This window comes from Teleopsis dalmanni, chromosome 1 (assembly GCF_002237135.1).
Source record: "Teleopsis dalmanni isolate 2A chromosome 1, ASM223713v2, whole genome shotgun sequence".
Classification (NCBI taxonomy): Eukaryota; Metazoa; Arthropoda; class Insecta; order Diptera; family Diopsidae; genus Teleopsis; species Teleopsis dalmanni.
In genome coordinates this window covers 155,970,237-155,993,376 of record NC_051846.1, presented here as the reverse complement: position 1 = coordinate 155,993,376, position 23,140 = coordinate 155,970,237, and the positions used below count along the sequence as shown (strand labels likewise).

Genomic DNA, 23,140 nt, shown 5'->3' with positions numbered 1-23,140 from the left:
AGTAAGAAAATCCTAAAAGATATGCAATGTATATATTGGGACCGTAACAGTTATCATAAAAAAAATAAAAATCACCTTTTAACTATTATCATTTGCATTTTAAAATAAAACTCAAAAAATAATAATTAGATTTGCTTTATATTCAATTCCTCAAAAATAATTATTTTATGTGCCTTTTATTTTTTCGCGCAGAAATAACTCTTAAAATTCTGTTTTTTTTTTAAACGCACTGTTACTTTGCGTTATAAATATTAAAATCATGAATAACTGGCACTGGACTGCCGAATATATTTAAAACGAAAATATAAAATGTATTTTTCATACAAGTTAGTTGTTTTAGTAATTTCATACAAAATGTTCATATATAAAAAGCATGCATAATATGTTATTAAGTATAAAAGTTGTTAGAATGATAACTATATACTTAAATATTAGTTTAGACAACTTTTTGTTGGTGCTTTTTTTCATAAAAAAACCGATTAGGACAAAATGTTAGGTATCGATGTATTGTCCGGAAACTATATATACATAAGTTTAAGGCACTTTAAAGCTGATATGTTAAATAAAAAACACTCAAAAATAGTGTGATTTACTGCAAATATATCTCATCACAGTTCAATATAATTGTTGCAGGACCGAACGCTGAAAGAACAGAAGTGAGTTACAAAAATTTCAAAAATTTCTATCGTTTGCAAGTTTGGGGAATTGAAATGCATTGCTTTGGTTGTAAAAAGAATATATATATATAGAATGAAATCGAAGAAAGTGAATTTTGAGTGGAAGGTTAAAAGTATGGAGTTTACATTTAAAATATATTTTTGGAATATGCAAAAAATATATGTCATCAAGGAAGTGTGGGTTGTGTTCATTTGCTAAAGAAAATTGCTGATTATTATTTTTTTATAAAGCAATCATATTTTTTTGTTGCATTATTCCAAATAAAATTTGTGATATAATATACAAACATGGATTCTCATATATTTTTATGAAATAGCAAATATAATAACCATTTTTAATGTTATTATTATGTTGAAGCTATTTGAGCCAGTGCACTTGAGTACTTTTACTTTTTATTAACTCGAGGTATCTTCAAATCCCCTCTTTACGCCTTGATTGGATTATTGTTTATCACTTCATCAGACTAAGCAAAAATTGATCTCAGATCTGGGTACCTCCCCGAGGAGCCTGTAACCATTCTGAGATTCGATAACGCGCTGTTAGTAAGTCTGTCAGTTTTCGTAAATAATTTCAGGGCTCTATTCTTTATGTATTTTTTAATCGGATCAATCTTGAGGTCTCTGAGGATGTCGTTCGCCCTAATGTAGAATGTTACCTTGAAAAATCTTCTGGCAATGTTATACACACGCCATCTAGCGTCAACTAGCAAGTGTTACATTGCTAATAACGGGCAAAAAGTAGGCACGTCATCTAGTGTGTCCACTTATGTTGGTGATTTTTATTTGAAAATACCAACGCCGGATTACTTAAAAATTGAGTCATATTTGTTTAAAGTATCTGTCCTTACTAAAATCCTTCGTCAAAAGTGCGTACACGTGAATTCGGAATCATGCGACTTCGTGTTATTTAAAGCAGAAGAAGTACCGTACTAGAGCTGAATTGTCCAACAAAGTTTCTTAATATTTGAAAAACACATTTGTTAAGTTAATATGCATAAATTTCTTTATGGATTTATAGAGAAGTCGAAGTAATGTTGTGCATATATAACTCAAGCAAATAAATCTATTTGCTTAATATAATTGACCTATATACAAGTCGGTTTGTTTTATTAGGAATTTGTGTATAAATGTAAATATCTGATCAATAAAAAATTCAATACTTCTGACATGGCATGGGTTATATCATTATTACACTTGTAATTTGTATGTAATTTTATTTCAACCATTAAAAATATTATAATTCCACATTATTTATAATAAAAAATAATTTTAATTTCAATGTAAATGTATGATTGCAATTTTGATTGTTACTTTCACTTCAACACTGTGCAAAATTTGTTAAGCATAAAAATCCAATATATAATTTTAGGTGAGCAGATAGAGCACATCTTGAGTTTTGTTTTTGTTATTTGATTGGTTTTAAAAGATAAATAGGTTTGTGTGATAGATTCAGTATTTAGCACTTAACAAACTTTTTTCTATACAATATTGATAAAACTGTTCATCCCAATTTTTGTTGGTAAAGCTGTCCCAATAAATGTTAGATATCCGTTAAAAATCGACTGCATTTGTTAATAAGGCAGTTGTCGATGTTCTTTATGTTCAGATATTTATTTAATTAAGCAGATGGCGCATAGAGTTGTCAATTGCCGTTTGGGTAAGCAATACCCAAGACATTATCATACACTAGTAGCCGCTAGATGGCGTATGTAATTGTTTGTGTTTTATATTTATTTTTTCTATTGACTGACAGCTCTTTAATTATGTTAAAAAAATATATTATTTACATAGTTATTTTTCGCTGTTTTTTCACGTTTTCTTCAAGTCTCTGTCTAATCATTAAAACCAAATAAAGCATTATATATGAATTATTTATTATAATTTGAATATATTGATACAATCTTTAGAAAAGTTAAAAAATTGGTTAACTTGAAATTTTAATCAAACAAACTGCCATCTACCGCAAAATAATTAATTTACTCATAAAAAAATTAAATGTATTTTGCTATAAAATATTTTTATTGCAGTTTTTCTATTAATTTTGATATATAGAAGTTCTTCAAAGCGAAAAAAATGATAACGCAAAAAGAAAATGAAAGCAACAAATTCAGGTGCACACTAATACTACTATAGTCGATAAGACAGTATTCGATTATGTGTTTCTTATCCACTTTGCATCAGTTCAAGCGACAGCGCAGTGTGTCGCTTTTTTCTCCGATGTGTGGTGAAGAATATATATTTGGACGGTTTTAAAACATAAAAATTGAATTGTCGTATAAATAATTTAAGAAAAATATTGGTAAAATCTTGTCAGTAGTTGAAATTGAAAAATATGAAAAGTTTGAAAAATAAATGTAAATAAAGATCTTGCGTGCGGCTAGCTAAAGATATATTTCTAATAAACTAGGCGGAAATATATTAAAGCTAGATGAAAGAATAAGGAAACGAAACTAATTTTCAGAATTATGGATAGACTATTTACAAATGGATTGCATTTAAAAACAAAACGAAATTAAGAAGAGAACAGTAAATCGCTGTTCTCCGTTTTCATTTAACAGAATAAACGTTAAAAAAATCTATAAAAAAATTTAGAATGTTAATTTACATAATTAATTAATGAGCAGTTATACAAATTAAATGGACATCATTTGTTATATTAATATTCACACTTTTACAAAATGTTTTCTATCTATCTTAAATGATGGAAGAACATTTGATTCAAGAACGACTAAAAAAGAGTACCTACACCAGGTACTAAAAAGTTACAAAACTTTATTTTTAATTTTAAATTTTATTAATACTTTTTTAGTGCAAAGTTTTTTTTATAATAAATTATTTCCATTTTCTATACTCTCATTTTTAGACTGCTCAATACGTTTCTCAGGTTTGAACTTAGTCTGAATATTTTATCCAAATCAGTTAATACTAGTGACAGCAAATATACAAAACTGTCTGGGTTCAATTTTTAAAGTCTTTATCATGTTGTAAAAGTCAATGTAAGACAACTACTGAACTGTTTTCGATACTTTGAATATTATACTGTGTATACAGTATTTTCTTATCTGTTTGCATAAATACCACTATGTCATAAAAGTTTTCAGAGGAACTCCGAATTAAAATTAAAAAATATCGGTACTTATTATCAGTTTAATGTATGTTACTTATATAAATGAAGTAAACGGTATTCATTGTTTTATCGACAATCGTGTGTAAGTCTAGTTTGTGTCGCTGCCAATTTAAAAAACAGTATTTACTGTTTTATCGACCATCGCAAAGTATATCTGCTTTCGTCGTATGAACAATATCATCTGTTTTATTGAGGATAATACTGGTTATCGTATAGGTCTAATATGCAATGCTCTTGCGTAAACGGTATATACCGTTTTATCGACTATTGTATTGGTTGTCGCGTAGGTATAGTTGTAGCCCTGCCTCTTGGGTAAACGGTATATACCATTTTATCCACTATTGTAAGCATCTCTTCTCATTTACATAAACAGCTTTTTCCGCTTTACCGACTATCATATAAGTTAGTGCGTACTGCTTATCTTTGAATAAACGGTATAAACAGTCTTATCGATAATTGGTTATTGTATAAGTTTATGCGTGCTGCTGATTCTTAAATGAACGGTATACACCGTCTTATCGACAATTGGTTATTGTATAAGTAAACTGCGTACTGCAGTTTATATCGAATAAACAGTTTTGTCCACAATTGGTTATTGTATAAGATTAGTGCGTAGTGCTGATTCTTGAATAAATGGTATAAACTGTCTTATCGACCAATATATCGGTTATTGTACAGATCTACCCATTGCTGCCTTTTGAATAAACTGGATATACCGTTCTATATGTTTCGTCTACTATCATATTGGTTATTGCGTAGGTAAAGTGTGCAGCACGTCTCGGACTAACGGTAAATACCGTTTTATCGACTTCGTTTTGATTATTGTATAGGTGTAGTAAGCACTGCTTACTTGTGTAAACGGTATATACCATTTTATTGAATATCGTATCGCACTGCTGTCACATGGATAAACGGTATAACTTATTTTATAGACTAACTTATTGATTATCGTATGTATATTGTTTTTTTGGATACACGAATATTGTGCGAACCTCCGCTTATTACGAAAACTGTACAGATTATTTTCGGCTATTATTTTTTTTCGGCTGGTATTTATCACTCGAAATTCATAGTGTACATATAAATATACTGTATTATCGGCTTTTACTTTAGCGTATACCGATTTTTTATCTTTCATAAAAGAAACGTGCATTTATCATTCGTACCATTTGCATCTCGTCTTCCATATCATATCTAGTTATCCAATATAAAAAAACGTGATATTTAAATATATATTAATGTGAGTGTTTTTTGTAATAAAATTACAAACAAAACTCTCGAGTGAATTCAGTTTAAGAAACATAAATTTAAGCTTAATTATTTTTAAATTGGCATGTTTTTCATTTCCTGATTAACATTTGGAAATGAGAGGTGATATTCTAATTTAACCCCCAGTGCTCCTATCTAATTTATTATTTAATTTCTAATAAATATTTAATTTTTATTTCTGATGTATCTAAAAAGTTACTATCACCCGATTATGAGACCACAAGGTGCATTATAGAAGGAAATCATTCAATAATAATCAATTCTTACTTGCGTCACAAAATAATTGTTAAGAAGAAAAAAATTTTTATTTAAAAAATTATTTTATTTAAAACAATTAATCAGCTTTAAAAATATCTTAAGATTAAAGTTTTATATAAGTGTTTATAAATTTTAGAAAATATGTGAATTCTCTTCTTATATATATATTCAAACAAATCTTTTTTGAGTTTCCCATTAACATAGATGACAAAATTCCGCTTATTACTCTCATTAGAAACTCATCAAGCTGGTTAATTAAATGAGCTGTGACAACTGCATTTTTACTTGATAAAATGTATGTTTCCGATTTTTCGAGCGCCACAATATGACAACGGATTATAAGAAAAGTCAATGTTTTGAGCAGTTTTTTGCTTAGCGCTACATATCGAAATAGCTTAGTTCTTGAGATAACAGATGGCGCGTTTACTTGTAATTAATCGTCGTTGGTGTATTTAATTGCATATACTAGTTACTGCTAGATGGCGCATATCGTTTTCAGTTAAATTAATCAATATGATAAGAAAATAACATAGAAATATTTTTGTTTTTTAGTAATATGTTTTTAAATGAAATGCTTTATATTTCAAGAACCGCGCATAGTTAATAAAACGTTTATCATTATTTTAAATTAATTGATGCAGAAAATGCCTCTTAAATTGTTTTTAAATTTTTTTACATTTTTTAGTTTGGTATTTTTCAAAAACAAAATGTGATTGTAAAAAAAATTTATTTTTTCTGTATAATACTTCTGATGAAACCAAATTTTTGCAAATTATTTTTCCCATTTAATGCAACAGTGCAAATATTAAAAAAATCTACTTTATTTGACCACAATAATAGGTCAATACTTAGGTTATGTTAATCTGGCTGATTGTAATGCACGCATAGATCAATAAGACCCTAACAATGCCAGATAAAATTAAACTTCTACGTGTATTGTGTAGTAGGCAGTTTTCCGAATTTAAAGAGTGAAACTCTATTTTTGAGACAGTGGTGCAAAGCATTTTTCAAAGTGTGTTTTAGACCAGATCTTAACGGGCTTGGAACCCAGATCCTGTTTAAAATTACTTTAATAGTTTATTTCGAGCAATGCTTATCGATATTTAAAATTATTTTTAATATTCATCGAATGGAGTTCCGTAAATAAAATCCATTTTTTGTCAATTTTAGTAGAAGAATATCAAAAATCGTAAGAAATGAAATCAAAAATTGACTTAAAATCAAGATTTGTTAAGAATTGATTTACTCTGAAGCCTTCGGCCAATTGTGCATTATTTTATAGGAAAATCAACAGCCTCGATATTCCAGTCGAACTCACCGAGTTCTGACCCATAGTTCTTGTAGCAGTTCTGGTTAATATTCTGTATGCACGCTTTGATCGTCTGGGAAGATGCTCAGCTGTTTTGATTTTTCTCAATTTAAGCGTAATTTTCTCTATGTGGTGTCCACATCGCACTCTGTTTTATTTTCGGTCTCTGTTGGAAACTCTATTTTCATCGCAAGTTTAATTGGGTGACTATCAATAAATGGGCCTTTGTAATACTTCTCGTAAATTATCCAATCTTTTTGATCCGTCGGAGTTTGATGCACAAAGTGCTTACGGACCTAGGCTTTTCATTTGTTTGGGTTAAAACATTGTATAAAAATCAAAAATCTTTGCAAAATACTGTAGTAACGTTCAAACTCCATATATGCACAAATAAGATCAAATGCTATTCAACAAAGAACTCAAAACATTTAAATAAAGAAAGTTACCTGTAATAATCAAAGTGTGAAAGGCCCGCAGCATATTTTAGTCATCGAAAAAATTACAAATGTAATTGTACAGTTTTAAAACTGCATATTTTTTTTTTAATATTATGTAGTTTTAGTAGAAGATGATCTCACTTTGGACATGAATCCAATTTTTCGAGCACGTCCATTTGAAAGCGGATTTCGGTAAAGTTATCTATTCTGAACGACCTTTTTCACTACGTTGTATATCAATATAGCTTAGTGTTTCCGATATCGAACATTTGTGGCATCCCTGTCATGGTTTTATATCTACTGTATAACGTGAATACAGGATGGGATTAAGTACACTACTTTGTGGTTCTGTAACATTAATTCTTTTCATTACTGACACAACCGATAAACTATTTGTACTATCACAGGCAGCGGGACAATGTATCGAATATGGAGTTAATATGCACTGTTGTTTTATTGACTCCAAACAAGCTTTTGATAGTGTTAATAGAAGTTATATAAAAAATATCCTCATGATGCAAGGTGTATCTAAAAAACAGCAAATCTTGTCAGTATGACTCTAGAAAGCACAACAGCAAAAGTAGCAGTACAAAACTCTTATTCCGAACAATTCAAACTCAACACTGGCGTGGGACTAGGTGAAGCCTTGTCGGCAATGGTTTTTAACTTAGTTATTAACAACGCGTTACTGAAAATTGAATAAATTAACCATAATGGTACAATTGTAAGCAGAACAACACAACTATGTGGATACGCTGATGATCTAGTCACATACAACATATCGCAATATATCTAAAAAATATTTAAAAAAAAATTAAAACGAAAGTTCAAAAAATAGGTATAAAAATAAACTATGAAAAAACATGTTAACAAATATATGTTATATATATATATATATATATATATATATATATATAAAATCTACTCCAAATGTCCTAAACATTGACAACCATTTAATCGAAGGTGTCAGTAGCTATAAATATCTAGGTATTGTGTTTAGCGAGAACAATATATCAATGTACAAGCTGGGAATAAAGCCTATTATTATTACATGTAATAATATTAATAATATTAAATTAATAACATTTCACAGAAAACAAAACTAAAAATGTACAAAACATTGATTCGCCCAGTAGTAACATATGGCTGCGAGATATGGAGATTAACTGAAACTAAAGCAAACAATATAGCAGTGTTTGAAAGAAAATACTTACCATAGAATAACTTTTGGCTCCGTGAAAGAAAATGGGATGTATCGCATAAGATACAAACACGAGCTAGAATGGCTAGCTAAAGGTGATACAATCAACAAATATATGAAAAATCAAAAAACCAGCGGTTAAGATGGATTGCACATGTGATAAGAATGCCGGTTATGAGAGTACCGCTTAAGAATTATGAGAACGAAGTAGGAAGCATAAGAAGAGGAGAGCGATCATAAAATGATGGAAAGACAGCGTGCAGTGCAACAGGATTTAGAAGAAATGAACATAAGAAATTGGAAAACAAAAGCAAAAAACATCGAAGAATGGAAAGATGTTGTTAAACAGGCTTAGGTCCTACATGAACTGTATAGTCACAGATGATGATAATGATGATTACTTACAAGTCTTTTTTATATTTCACATAAAAGTATTTGTTTATATGTAGTTTTTTATAAATAATAGTCATTCTTCATTAGTGTATTTGCTAGTTTTGGTTAAGTCCTTTATACCACACGATATCGAAGGCTTTAGCAACATTAAACAGACCGCTAGTGTAAACTCTTTTGTAATTATGTCCTTAGAGATTTTTGTACGGGAGCAGGAGTTATAGGACCGAAATTTTGCAAAGCAATCGCATTGGGGAAAACTGCTTCCATTTTTTAGGCAGAGGTCCATGCCTTAGAGCTAAGAGCTATGTGCAAGGGAATGCATACGAAGCGTCACCTGAGGCACCAAAATATGCATCCTGTCAGATAGTCAAGCAGCTCTAAAATCTTTAACAAAATCCTTATTCCAATCAAAGTTGGTCTGGGAATGCTTTCAACTTCTCAACACCCTAGCATCGAGAAACTATGTTACTTTTATGTGGGTACCGGGACACGAAGGACATGAGGGCAATGAAATAGCAGACTCCCTAGCAAAGAAGGGTGCATGTACTCCTTTCATTGGTTCAGAGCCCTTCTGCGGGGTAACAAATAGCTTCACAAATAGCTTATTATGAGAACGGGAGAAACAACATCTACTTGAACACTGGAGAGCCCAAACAGGCATGCGACAGTCAAAAAGATTCATTGATCCTGATCACATCAAAGTTGATGCTATCCTTGGCCTTAGCAGAAACGATATTAAAAACTAAACTGAACTTCTTACAAGACACTGTAGACTTAATTACCACATGAAGATTATAGGTGTGGTAGAAAGTGACTCCTGTCGATTCTGTCATGAGGAGAAGAAAACATCAGAACATGTTCTATGCAACTGCCCAGCGGTGGCAAGACGTAGACTCGATTACCTTGGAAGCGGGATCTTAGTTCCAAATCAAATAGGTAAAATTAAGCCCAAGCAATTACAAGATTTATAAATAAAGGCCCCTAGTTGGGCCTTAAGGCGCACAATAGATCTTTTAGGTCGGGGTACTTTAATAGCCTATTACTTAAATAATATAATATGTCCTTAGAGACTTTGGTTATTACTTTATGCACATGTTGAGTAGTAGGATGTAGGTTTGTGACCGCAATGCTATCAAGCGGTTAGGAATAACATTGGATTGCATCTAGACGATACTTTTCAAATAATAAAATTAATAAAATTTCTTACTACAATAATTAAGTGACTCACCAATTGAGGCAATGGTTCTTGTGAATTTTAGTAAAAAAGAAAACAGTTATACAGTTATAAAATAAGTTGTTAATCCGTCATATTTTAGGACGTAATTTATTCGACTTTTTAAATAAATGACTATAACAATTTTAATTAATAGAGGAATTCACAATCTCGGTGATCAGGTAATATTGTAACAACAAAATGCAACTCGCAATGTATTTTGCCTTTACCACTGTGCACAATTACTATACTGTTACTGAGTCCGTTACCCGAGATCGTGAATATCCTCAATACTCTTTGCCATTATGTGGAAAGGAAATCGTTTATCTCTAAACACAGTTGTAGCAACAATTTATTTACAAAAGCTAATTTATCATCTCTGTATGTTTTTATTAGAAACTTGTTTAACTGTAAAATTACTAGTGGAGAAGTGCAAGCCTTGCGGTTAATATGTTTTAACCATGCTCTAACAATATCAATAATTTCGTTCTTTATTGTTGGTGAAACTATTTAAGATCGCATTTTAAAGAATTGTTTTTCTGAATTTTATTATGCTCTACTTAAAAATACTATAAAAATTCAAAATTTTGTAAATAAATAAAGTAATATATTTTATTGAAATATGTAGGTATGCTTAGCAGTATGTGTACTTAAATTAATTTATTAATATATATATACATTACAAGACTAAATTTTAGATAATTAGAACAATAATTTTTGCGATATATTATTTTATGGAGAGATATTGTTCATTTAATTATTTAACATATATGTTTCTTAAGAAGTTTTTAATTATGTGAAAAGATTGTTAGTTAAGTGCTATCAAATACAAGAACAAAACATAAATCAATTTCTAATTTATGATATTCGTTCTTCTATTCTTGTATTTAATGATTATTAACACTTGTTAGTTACTATTGTTACTAAATGACAAGCACAAGGATAAGTCAGTGTGTAAATATTATGCAAGTAATTTAATTGTATATACTTTAAATCGTCACATATATTTTGAAAGCATTATTTGTTTATAGAATAAAATTGCCACATTAAATAAAATACTTTTAAATAATAAAAAACATATATTAATTCAAAAAAGCTTAAGAAAGAATAATAAAATAATGACTACGTTTCGAAATGTTTATAAATTGCGGTCACATACGTCATCACTTGCGTCCAATCAGGCCGTTCAATTTGACACATGTCATTTATATTCTGTAGAAGTAGAAAAAATAAATATTGATTGAAATGTATTGAGGAGAACAAGTCCTTTATATACGTACCAAAGTTGTTGATATACCAACTGATTCAGCTGCCGCAAAAGCTAATGAAAAGTTTCTACGTTTGTTCGTTTGACTGAGAGTATCATATGGAATGCGATCAGGTAAATAGGAATGTAATATCGCACAAAGTGCTAAACCATCATTCCAGGATGAGCTAAAATTTGTTATGTCAATATTTCTATAACCCACTGTTTTGTTCTGACACCATTTAAGCAATGCATTGCGCTTTGATCCACCATTTTTTGCCAGCATATTTAAAGGATCTTTACGCTCGCCTAAAAAGTTTAAAATATATGATGAATTATAATCGATTAAATTACAACACATTTTAAAAAAATTCTATTATGTTTAATAATTAAATCAGTACATTATTAGTATTAAATAATCACATGAATTGATAGTTTTTGTTTTTAACCTGAATTCATTCCACATTCCGTATACCCGTGACGTATACGGAGATTTATTAAAGGAAAAGATTTTAAAAACTAATTTAAGGTTCATATAAAAACTTTAGATTAAAAAATCCATTATACCTGGTGTGAATTGATTCGAAATAAATCTTTCAGTTTTTTTGAGTTGTAATTATAATTATATAGATATATATATATTTATATTATAATTATATAGATATATATATATATTTATATTATAATTATATAGATATATATATATTTATGTTATAATTATATAGATATATATATATTTATATTATAATTATATAGATATATATATATTTATTCAAAGTAATACTTATGAAAATGATCTATTTAAGTTACCATTGAGTAGTGATTTTGAGACATTATTTAGACCACTGATGTGTAGATTTGTTACTAAACTTTGATTTTGCTGCTCTCTTAGTGGTACTTTAGAGGTCAAAGTCGATACATTACTTACAACAGGTAAACGGACCTTTAAAAATATATAAAATATAATTAGTAATTTTTATATAATATTTATTTACTACATTTTTATTTCAGTACTTACATTTTCTGACCAATCATTAGAAATGTTATTTGTTACTGGTAAAATATTTGGTGTAGTTTCAGGTGTGGTATTATTTATAATAGGTGATGAAGAATTTAAATGTGGATCGGTTTCTTCAGTTTTAGACTATAAACAAAAGAAAAAATAAATTAGCGAAATATAAATATTATCAAAAAATACATTATAGTTATTATAGGCTTTAAAAAATTTATTAAATTATACACAAAAAAAATTAAAAAAGCCTATTAAAATTTTAGAGCACATTAATATCGTATCAACAATTTGAAAGCATCTTTATTTCAAAAAAAGAATGCAAAACCTTTTTTGTTTAATTTGTAATTATGAAGTATTTTTCAGATATATATATTTGAGATACATTTCTATTCCTTTCGTATAGAAAGCAAAAGTATTAGTTTGCCTTACGTGCTGACTATATACTTTATAGTTAATCTAGATAACACTTATACTTGAGGCTGTTCATGACATTTGATTTGGTTATGTTTCTATTTAATAGGATGATACGACAAAACTTTGTTTAATAAACGTCCTTTTTCATTTTTTAAAGCTAGTTTCTTTTTTATACTCAGCGAAGATTCATGTTCTGTCTGTAAATTTTTTTTTTGTATATAATTTTAAAAATTTAGAGTTACCAGTATGGGATTACTGTACAGTTAAAATTTGTTTAGATCAAAAATTTTTCATATTTATATACAATTTTTATGAGCCTATCTACGCAATTATTTTATAAGGAGTTGAGAGTTGATGTAAGACTAAATTAGCTATTAGCCTTATATAATAGTAGTAAATATTTGGATAAATAGATATTAAATACATAAGATAAACGTAAAGACAAATACATATACCGAATGTTTTTATCTTAAGGTCATACGTGTGGAAAATAATTCCTTTAATCAATATTTATATCTTTAATATTTACCGAGATACACGAATTTAAAAAAGTAGTTTAATATAAAAAAAAAAAAAAATGTTAATATCATAAAAACATTTCATGAAAATAGCTTAGAGTTTTTTTCCTTCTAGCAAGCACCCTTAACACCATTATTGTAATCTCTGCAATACTATTATATATATCAGGTAACAACAAAAAAATTTTAAATTTCTTTTAATATTTTTGATTATTCTGCTGAATAGCAGGATAGTTTGTGGCAATTTCCGATCATGCATTTATCACATGATCAATTTTTACCTTTTCTCGAGGGTGTAACATGGGAGGAGAACAAAACTATAGAAATCAGTCTTGAATAATTTTGTGGAGTTTTTGGAAGTCGTCTTTTGTCGGGAGTAGAGATATTGTTTAAAAACCATAAGTTAAATCAGTGCAAGAAAATAATAATCGTTAACTCTTAAACTTTGAAAACTCTTGTTTTATTTACAAATGTGAATTAACGGGTAATATTCTATAAAAAAAAAAGGAAGAACCATGCAAGATGTAGATAGTTGCTTAAATTGTTAACTCTTAATCTTGAGATATGCGTATAACGGTTAAAATTCTAAGTGAAAACAGTGGAAGACGTAAATGTTTTGTTTTTATTGTTACTTTAAATTGTTTTAATTGTAAATTGTTTTAAAATTCTTAATATTCTTATTTCATAATAATAGAATACAAACTAAATAAATAAATATTATTTCATGAATATAATAACTAAACTAGTAAATGCGGTTAAACAGAAATAACACTTAAAGACTTCTAACTTAAGTGAAGTTAAAAAATATACAATCACTGAACTCTTCCCGTTCATCGGAATATAAAGAAGGTAAAGCATATTTGAATGGATGTAACTTTTTTCCGTTTCTTTTAAAACCCCCAAGGCAGTGTCACACACCCAGTATATAAATTTAAATATGTATAATATAAGCAACAAACCTGTTTATTGTTTTCGATGCTCTCGATTAAAGTCTTCACAGATAGACGAGAATCTTGCCTATTTAGAATTCCGACTTTATTACGTCGTGATGCCATTTCCTGTTGTACAGTAGACAAAACGGATTGTTGCGTTTCGTTTTGTTGCAGTTCTGTAGAGTAAAAATTATAATTTATTTTATTAATGCAAAATATGTAAAATAACCAAGAAAAAAAATTTACTAACGTTGTTTTGTTAATTTATCAATTTGCTGTTCAAGCAGTCGTATTTTCTCCTTCTGTGTTTTATTATCGAGCACTAATTGCTCGCGTGCACTTAAAGCTTCAGTCTTAAAATCGTTTGCAACACGTACAGTCATCAGTAGATCCGATTGGAACTGTTGCCATTCCTCAGCCTAAAAGTAAAAAGAAAATATTTTTATATATTTGTTTTTTTGTTTAATTGTTAAAAGATAAAAAAAATACCTCTTGTTTCCGTAAACTAACTTCCTTCTCTAGCAGTTCTTCGCTTTCATTAAGTTTCCTTTCAGCATCACCTAAATGTTTTTGTGTTTCACTTAATAAATTTTGCAATTGGGTTTTGTCCTCCAGATGACATTTGCATTGCACCTAAAAGCAAATTATAAAATATATAGCATTCATTAGAAATAGAAAATAAATGTTAATCTTAATATATTTACCTGTAGTTCAGCTGTGCTCTCCGTTAACTGCTGAAACTCACTGCTCAATTTATCTTTCTCTTGCTGTAGTTGTTCCAAGCGATATTCCAAATGTGAAACAGCGCATTTGGCATTATTCTTAGCAACTTTACACTCCTCATTCAATACAGACAATTGTTCTTTCAAGCGTCGTATCTCTGCTTGACTACGTGAGTATTGATCTTGTATTTCTGCAACACGTTCTTCAAGTGTGTCCTTTTCTTTACGTGCTGCATCTAACAGATCCGAAAGATCGGTTTTTTCACCACGCGCTAAATCTTGTTCGAGTTCATCGATTTTTGAGCGTGCATTATCCAAAAGCGTTGTGAGACGATTTATTTCTATGGTACGCTGTGATATTTCTTCTTTGGCTTGCAATAGTTGCGCTTCCATTTGTTTACGTTCTGCATTGGCGGCATCAACAGTTGAGTCCAATAGTGCAATGCGTTCACGAAAACGATTATTATCTTGATTAGAAGCCTCCACAGAGAGGCGTAGTTCTTGTAGTTCAGAGTTCAATTCTTCTTGTTTTACTAAAATTGTCTCTCGTTCTTCCTGAGACGTTTTTATCAGATCAAGTAATTTCTTTTCACGCTCGGAAGTACTAATTTCTGCTTGCTTTGCATCTCTCAGTAGCAATTCTTGTAATGTTGTAATCTGTGTACGAGATTCGTTAAGTTTCTCAGTCTGGCGACAAAGTGATTGAAAGAGCACATCTTTCTCCTCAGCAAGACGTTCGTTTTCTGTTTGTGCATCACTAAGCTGTGATTGTAAGTCTGCAAGTTCTTGTAGAGTAGCTTGTAACTCTTCATTGGTTGAGTAGTGCGTTTCTTCCATTTGTATAATTTTATCCTGTAGACATGCTACTGATATTTCGCTTGAGGAGGAATGCTTATCCCAATCCGGTGTCAGACATGGGGTACCGCTATCAATTTCAGTTGCCTGTAAAACCGTAATGTACTATAATAATTGAAATTATAAAAATTTATTTAAATCTGATATTTACACTTGGTAATGCAATTGATGCTGGTGCTGAACTATGCAATCTTTGAGAGTCTTGTATGATTTGATGTTTTTCCGCATCTGACAGCGGCGAATTGACAACGTCGCGCAAACGATTGCGCAACGACTCATTTTCGTATTTCAAATTCACAATTTCCATTTGGCTTTTCTCTTGTAAGGCCTAGAAAAATACAGAAAGTAAAGAAAAATAAATTAAAACATAAATGCAGTTAACAGTACAAAAACCAATAATGAAATAATATCGAAAAACAAAATCAATAACTTTACAATCGTTGCATTAATCAATATCGAAATTCCCCATATCTTCTTACAATCCGCTGGCAAGTAGGCGAGTAATGTAATAATCACTGCAAATAATTTATTTTGCATACTGGGTGAGTACAAAAAAATATTACCAAATGTTATTTTATAATTGAGTTCATTTGTAGTAAACTCATAATTATAATACTGTATCCATCAAACTTATAATACTTATCAAACGTTTATAATTTCTAAACTTGCTTACGTTCCAATAATATGAAGGCTTCTTCATATTATTGAAACGTAGGCAAGTATTAGATATTATAAACAATGATAAAATAATTAATAATTTAATATATCTTAAAAAACATAAGTTCATGCTAAAATAGATTAAAACCAATGAAAACTGTAAGAGCATACATTAATTTATATTAATTAATATATATAATATATTAATTTACCAATATAAAGATTGGAAAAGCTCGACAAATGTGCAACGAACCATTCATCGTTTCAGCAAGATTTAGTACACAAAGGCTACACCCAAGTAGCTTAAAATTTTACAAAAACTTACAATCATTACTCTTCTAAATGATATATTAAAACTGTTTAAGAGAAATCGTACACAACTCTATATGATTATCACATAAGAAATATCTTCAAATTGTTAACCAAAAAATTTCAAGATAAAAGTTTGTGACTAAGTAGTATTATGTAAAATATCGAATATTCAGGAGAGATAGTTGTTTGGTTGAAAATAAAAAAAGCTTTACACAGCATAAATAATTTATTATATTATATAGCCTTCAATATGATCCAATACCTTCTACCATCTCTCTGGTAGTAGCTTGATTCCACGTTTATAAAGCTTCTTATATTTTCTGGAAAAAAAAAACCGGCTCCTCTGTTTTAATCTTTAAAAGTAGAGATTTGTCACATAAAAATTTTTGTAAAAGCCAGGAACAAGTTATAATCCGAACTGATATATTTATTCAAATGAATAATTTTTACAACTGTGATAGCAGTATACTTCAAAATTGATTGTGATATATTATTCAAAATCTCGCCAAATAGACATCATATTTTTATGAATATCAGTTTCGAAGTGTTTCGATCCGTTTCACGTATTTTAATTCATTGTAGACAAGCCATCTTTCGATCACAGTTTTTGATTCGACTCTTCAATAAATAAATTGCTTGACGTTCTTAGACGTCAGGCGTTTGAATATGGTTTGTAGAACCATATTACTTTCGATTACGACTCTTCATTTTTGGAAAATGACTTTTTCAGATATCAAAGCATATATAAACAACACTGCGGCTGAAGTGTGAATTTTATGCGAAAATCATACAAAAAACAAAAACACAATATCACAATATTTTATGAACAGCTCAATAAATAAAAATAAAAAATAATTAGTTTAATATATTATTTAATTGTTACAATTTAGCACATTTGTTACGAAGCATGCAAATGTTTTCTTATAGTATGTTTCCACTGGGTTCGTTACACCACTTACTTGAGATTGCTTGAATCCCATGAAAGTTAACTGGTCTAACGAAACCAGTAGAAACGTACTATTACGTCTGCCAAAATTCAATAATGTCTCGCAAACACCAAGTGGTGGTTTAGAATAAGCTTTTTAAATTCCACCCACGTGTTTTTATTGCGAGAGGTTTTTAACGGCGGTGCTCCGCTAAAAACCCCTCGCAACGGGTCATCCATTCATTATTGTCTAATTATCATAAGTCAAAAATGATTTCACTTAATATTATTCCATAAAAAATGTTTGTAGAACTAATTCAATCGAATATGGGACACTGTGTATTTGTTGGTTTAGTAGTCTATATAGAATTTTTGGACTGATTGAGAACAAATGCTTCTCAAAGTACCTAAAGGTATAGGTGGATATTTATCAGTTCATGTCGGTTGCATATAAGAAGTTTTTATTTATTTATAATTTTCACTGATCAATCATCCACAACATTTTTATATAGTTCATACGTTGTGATCAAACTTTTTGTTGTTGACTTCCATACTGTCACCTGCAAATTAATTCGTTGTTTGCTCATTCCATACATTTTATCTATGTTTATATATTTTTAAATTGTTATTAAAAGCTTAAATCAACAAAAAATTATTGAATCACCCGTTTTATTATATTTCTTAAACTAGAGATTTGAGATTGCTTGTATCTAAAGTTTGATTTGATTAATAATATTTATTGTTATTGCTATTGTGTGCAACTGCGGTTTTTCGTTTGAGTTAATATAACAAATAAGTTCATCTTAACTTTAATTAAATATTCGTATTTGTCATTTAAGATAATCTTATTGCTATTTATAGAAGAAACAATCAATAATAAACAAAACGAGATGAGATTTAATACTAAATTAATAGAAAAACAAATGAGACGATTAAGTTAATTGTTTAATAGAATCAAAGCGCATTTGTTACAGAAATCAATTAAATCTACTGGTTATATAGATAATAATAAAGTGGAGAAAATAATATGTTAAGACTTAGATTTTTTCATAGGAATTTAATCTTTAGGCATTACACTTCAGTGAATGTTAAGCAACGATAAATTAACTCTCTACGGTATTCGTTTTGAAAATACCATATATCAATTAAATAAATAAAATGATAGATTAATAAATTTAATTGTAGATTATCAATTTGTTTTTTTTTTTTTAATTTACGCCCACTGTATCTGTGTACAAGAGACGGAATCTTAAAAACATTATTCCATTTAATTAAAATTGCTTTATATAGCTTTTTTGCATAAATAACATAAATAAAACGAACCGTGTTAAGCATATACCTCATATAACATATTCTCTAAACACTATATAGAATAGAAGAATATAGTAATATTTAAAAGCTATACACTTCCTACGACTTGATTAAAGATAAGTAAAATGAACGGAAAGTAAATGGAATAATTACAATTAAGCTCTTTAAAAATGAAGCAGTAGAACTACTAGACGCTGTACTTTGGTTAATATGGGAAGCGGGATTAACCACAAACAAATGAAATTCAAATATAATCGTACTAATCTATTAAATAGGAATATAAAATATTCACCATCATTCTACTTCAGAGATTCAATGAAAATGTGATTTAAGTTACTATTTTCCCGAAAGCTTTTCATAACATTGACAAATAAAAAATCGAGTATACTTTGCGAATAAAGGATATCCGACGCGATAATTCGCAACAATTAGTCATCTAACACTAAGAACTGTATTCTATTCGAAAGTTCTCTTACAAGGTAAAGGAACCACTCATAGATAGTATTCTGCAACGGTATCTTGTTTATCGTATTTAGTCTGTATTCTTCTATCTTAGGGGTTCTTCCGAGAAATGTGGTAGCAAAACGGCGAAAAATCACTAATTGAGGTACATTGAAAGTTATATGATGGCCTGTCACTGCGATCAACTAACCAACCAACCATATTGTTTAGCTAGTCTGCACTTCTTATAATATTGGTTGTAATGCGAGAACGTTACTTTTAATAATGTTAGCTAATATTTATCCAACGGAATAAGAAAGATATATTGGTATATTTGACGATATCATATGTTTCATAATATTGGATCAGATATATAAACGGAATGTGATATAAAACTATGGGCTTATGAATGCACAAACACTTTCGAGCATTTCAAGAAAATATTAAAGATGGTACATGGTTTAAATAACTTAACACGTCACCAATGATGAAAAAATTGTTAAATTAAACAAATTGTGTTTTTCAATAAAACTGTTATTATCAGAGAGGTTGGTGAAGATATTATTCGGATATTATATGAATGGTAGCAAAATTTGCTTTGCAAACTTTGTATAGTCGTTACCGAAACATAGAATTTTTGTAATGCCGCAATCATCCTATTCTTCAGACATAGTACTATACGACTTTTCTCTATTTTCCAAATTTAAAAATCGACATGACTGGACAAATATATTTCAAAATAAGAAAACTATTGTGCCACGGTAAAATAAGATGTATTGTATAAAAAAAATGTATGTATAAAGTAGCAGCGATTAGGTAGTTAATATCAAGTAATCAATATATCAAGTAATAATATAGTAAAAGCAGTCCTTTATTATGACTGCGAAACATGAAAACATTCAAAACAGATAGAAAGAAAGATACAAACATTTTTAAATAAATGCCTGCAGAAAATCCTAGAAATATGGTGGCCTAGCCACATATCAAATGCAGAACTTTTGCTCCAAACAAATCAGAAAGCTGCTGTAACCGAAATAAAAATGACAACCAAATAAGCAAATAAATACATTGCACGACAAGTTTTGACATGGAATCCACAAGGTAGCAAACGCCCCGGTGTTTCAGCTTTAACTTGGAGAGGAACAGTAGAAAGAGAAATGACAGAAGCGGACTACATATGGAACGATATATGCAGAGAAACACTTAACAGAGTGCGGTTTAAGAGAATCGTTGCGACCCTATGCCCCACTAGGGGATACGGATACTAAGAAGAGAAGAAGAATCAATTGGAGATATTTTATTGGGAAAACACTAATTAAACCAATTTACTTAAATCGGAAGTCTTTATTGAAGCAAGTAGTGAAGGTTGCTAACCTTAATCAAGGTGGAAGGCTCTAGTAAAGCACTACTAATTAGCAACCTCAGTCAATGTGGAAGTCACTATTGGGCCACTATTAATCAACCAGTTTAGCGTGTGAGTTTGTATCGAAACAACACAAAATAGACAGTATAGTCCAAATGGTAGCCTCTATTGAAGCACCTCTAATTAGCAGCGTATTTAGAGCGGAAGTCTTTTTGCGGCACCATCATTAACCGGTATAGAATTCACTTCTGGAACTTCACTAGCTTCTGTAATTTCCGAGCCAATCAGGTTATTTTTTATATACAGAAATAAGATTTAAAATAAAACTGAAACTAAACTCCAAACCATTTTTTTTTTTGGCAAAATCCAAAAAGAACAAACACTCCCACACGACTCCCAATGCAATCTAGGCTTCAAACCAGAAGTTTTAGAAAAAAAAAAAACAAAAAAAAAAATATCCGTTCGGTTCCAATTTTCGCTCCGACGAAAAATATCGATTTTTTCGGTTCCAGTTCGAAGCTTTAAATAAAATAAAGGATCTTTTTTATTTTTTTTTTTGACTTTCGACATGTAATACTCCTATATCATGTAACCATTATTTTGAATTCATCTTATATAAAAATAATATGAATTGATTTTGAATGAGATAATATAAAAATGTGTGGGATAGTTGTTTCAAAAAAAAAAAAAATATATATATATATATATAATCAATTAATATATGTTACCTGCATTTTGAGCAATTCCGATTTCAATTTTCCCACTTCGCTTTGGTACGGCATTAGTTCCGAAACACGTGCTTCCAAACTAAGTTTCTCACGTCCCAATTGCTCTAATTGTGTCTGCAATTCTTGCATTTTGCTGTTAGCCTTGATGAGAATTAACAGAAACAAAAAATGTTATTAGCCAATATATTTTAAAGTAAACAATTAGTTATATTATGCTTTTTATTACCTCTATTAACTGAAGGTGCTGTTGCTCGTTATTGATTAATTGATATTCGTAATTAGCAGCGGCAATTACTGAGTTTAACTGGTACAAATCATTGCTGCGGTCATTTGGTATAGGAGCTACTGCTGCTGCTGCTGCCTGTGCAGTAGTTGTTGCAGCAACATTTCCTGAATAGTTATTATTGAGAGCAGCTGCCGTTGGTGCTGTTAGTGTGGGAACCGCGGAATTTTGATTTCCGGGTGATAAAGCGATTGTCGTCATTACATCAGCATTGCTGACTTGCTGCACAGCTATTGATGTTGGTGCTATAAATGCAGTTGCTGGCTGATATGCACCACCAACAAATGTTGCTACTTCAGTTGCTGTTGCTGTTGTTGTCGTTGGTATTGTTTGTGATGGCAGTACTGGTACTTGTTTTGGCTGTTTTTGACCTTTTTTAGCGGCCAATTTGGTTTTCTTGTGTGGCAAGGTATTAGAGTGTGAACTCTGTATTGAATCCGGTGTACCGCTCCGTGTTATTGCTGCGTTATTCAGTTCAGCATCACCTATATCAATGCCACGCTCAGAGGCTGGATCAACTTTTTGATAAAATTTCGTTGTTACTGTGGGTGTTTGTGATTGTTGTCGTTGTTGCTGTTGTTGCAGTTGGTGTTGTTGTTGTTGCTGCTGCTGCTGCTGCTGACGCTGTTCGTTATCAGTTATCGTATTTAGTGATGTTGTCGATTGTGATTTGTTACGATTATTGCTGCTATTATTATTGGAATGTTTGGATGAACCAGATGGTCCTTGTCCTCTACGGAACAATGACTTTAATTTTATCATATTTGGTGCAAGTGCAAGTTAAGTGCAAATTCGTTAAAATAAATTATTAAGTAATTTTTAGATCGTTTTTGGCATCAAATTGAAACAGTTTTTATATTTTGTGCTTGGTATTGAATTTTTAGTCATTTATTGTTAAAAAAGTTTTAAATTTGAATTTTATTTAGTTTTTAAATTTTATTTTTACTTTCACAATTTTTATTTTTTGGTCGTTTTTTCGATATTTCGTAGTCGCTTAATAGTTAATATTTAAAGATTTCGTTAAACATTTTCGACTAAATAAATGGGAAATAAGAGAATGAATCTTAGTAGAATAAATTGTTTTAATAGATAATCAAGTTCGCGAGATAAAAATTTGTGTTCACTGTTGTTGCTCCCTCCCTAATCAAACTAAAAATTTAGAATAAATAATGAAGTCTTTATCTATAGTTTGTAAAAATTTTTTTATGAAGAAAATTAAAACTTAATTAGAATTGTTTGATATGCAAGAATGTGTTTTGTAAATGTTAGAAGATAAAAAAAATATATATATTCATGTTGTTAATGAGACACTTGACAGTTTTGGTCTAATAAGTGTTTCTCCAAGCTTGATAGCAATTTTACCAATATTTTTATAATAATAAAAGAAAGTAGTTTGTTAAGATAATACAGCTATATAGAGTTATTACAGTATATTATATAGAGTATATCAAGATTTCACAACTTCTTCTAAATAAAAAATTATGTTTAAAAAGTTGAAAATTACTCGATAATTTTTGGAAATTTGTTAAACACAGTT

General features: G+C 29.7%; 1 protein-coding gene across 1 annotated transcript; it reads right to left on the bottom strand.

Moving 5' to 3' along the window:
- Positions 1 to 10,956: 10,956 nt before the first annotated feature.
- LOC119669503 (cytospin-A) lies at positions 10,957 to 22,497 on the bottom strand. The gene is made up of 11 exons (XM_038079411.1): positions 21,547 to 22,497; positions 21,321 to 21,461; positions 15,735 to 15,911; positions 14,711 to 15,670; positions 14,496 to 14,639; positions 14,257 to 14,425; positions 14,034 to 14,182; positions 12,149 to 12,274; positions 11,941 to 12,073; positions 11,165 to 11,439; positions 10,957 to 11,096 (listed from the first exon to the last, which is right to left on the bottom strand). The coding sequence occupies exons 1-11, from the start codon at positions 22,363 to 22,365 to the stop codon at positions 11,007 to 11,009; spliced, it is 3,183 nt and encodes a 1,060-aa protein (XP_037935339.1). The 5' UTR covers positions 22,366 to 22,497; the 3' UTR covers positions 10,957 to 11,006.
- Positions 22,498 to 23,140: the final 643 nt, after the last annotated feature.

What these genes read in the sequence shown, in the direction of transcription:
- LOC119669503 (XM_038079411.1), bottom strand. Translation starts at nt 22,365, where the DNA reads ATGATAAAATTAAAGTCATTGTTCCGTAGAGGACAAGGACCATCTGGT. An exon ending in TTAGTTTACGGAAACAAGAG is followed by an intron (nt 14,426 to 14,495) that starts GTATTTTTTTTA and finishes TTTTACTTTTAG; the next exon opens with GCTGAGGAATGGCAACAGTT. An exon ending in TTGGTATATCAACAACTTTG is followed by an intron (nt 11,097 to 11,164) that starts GTACGTATATAA and finishes CTACTTCTACAG; the next exon opens with AATATAAATGACATGTGTCA.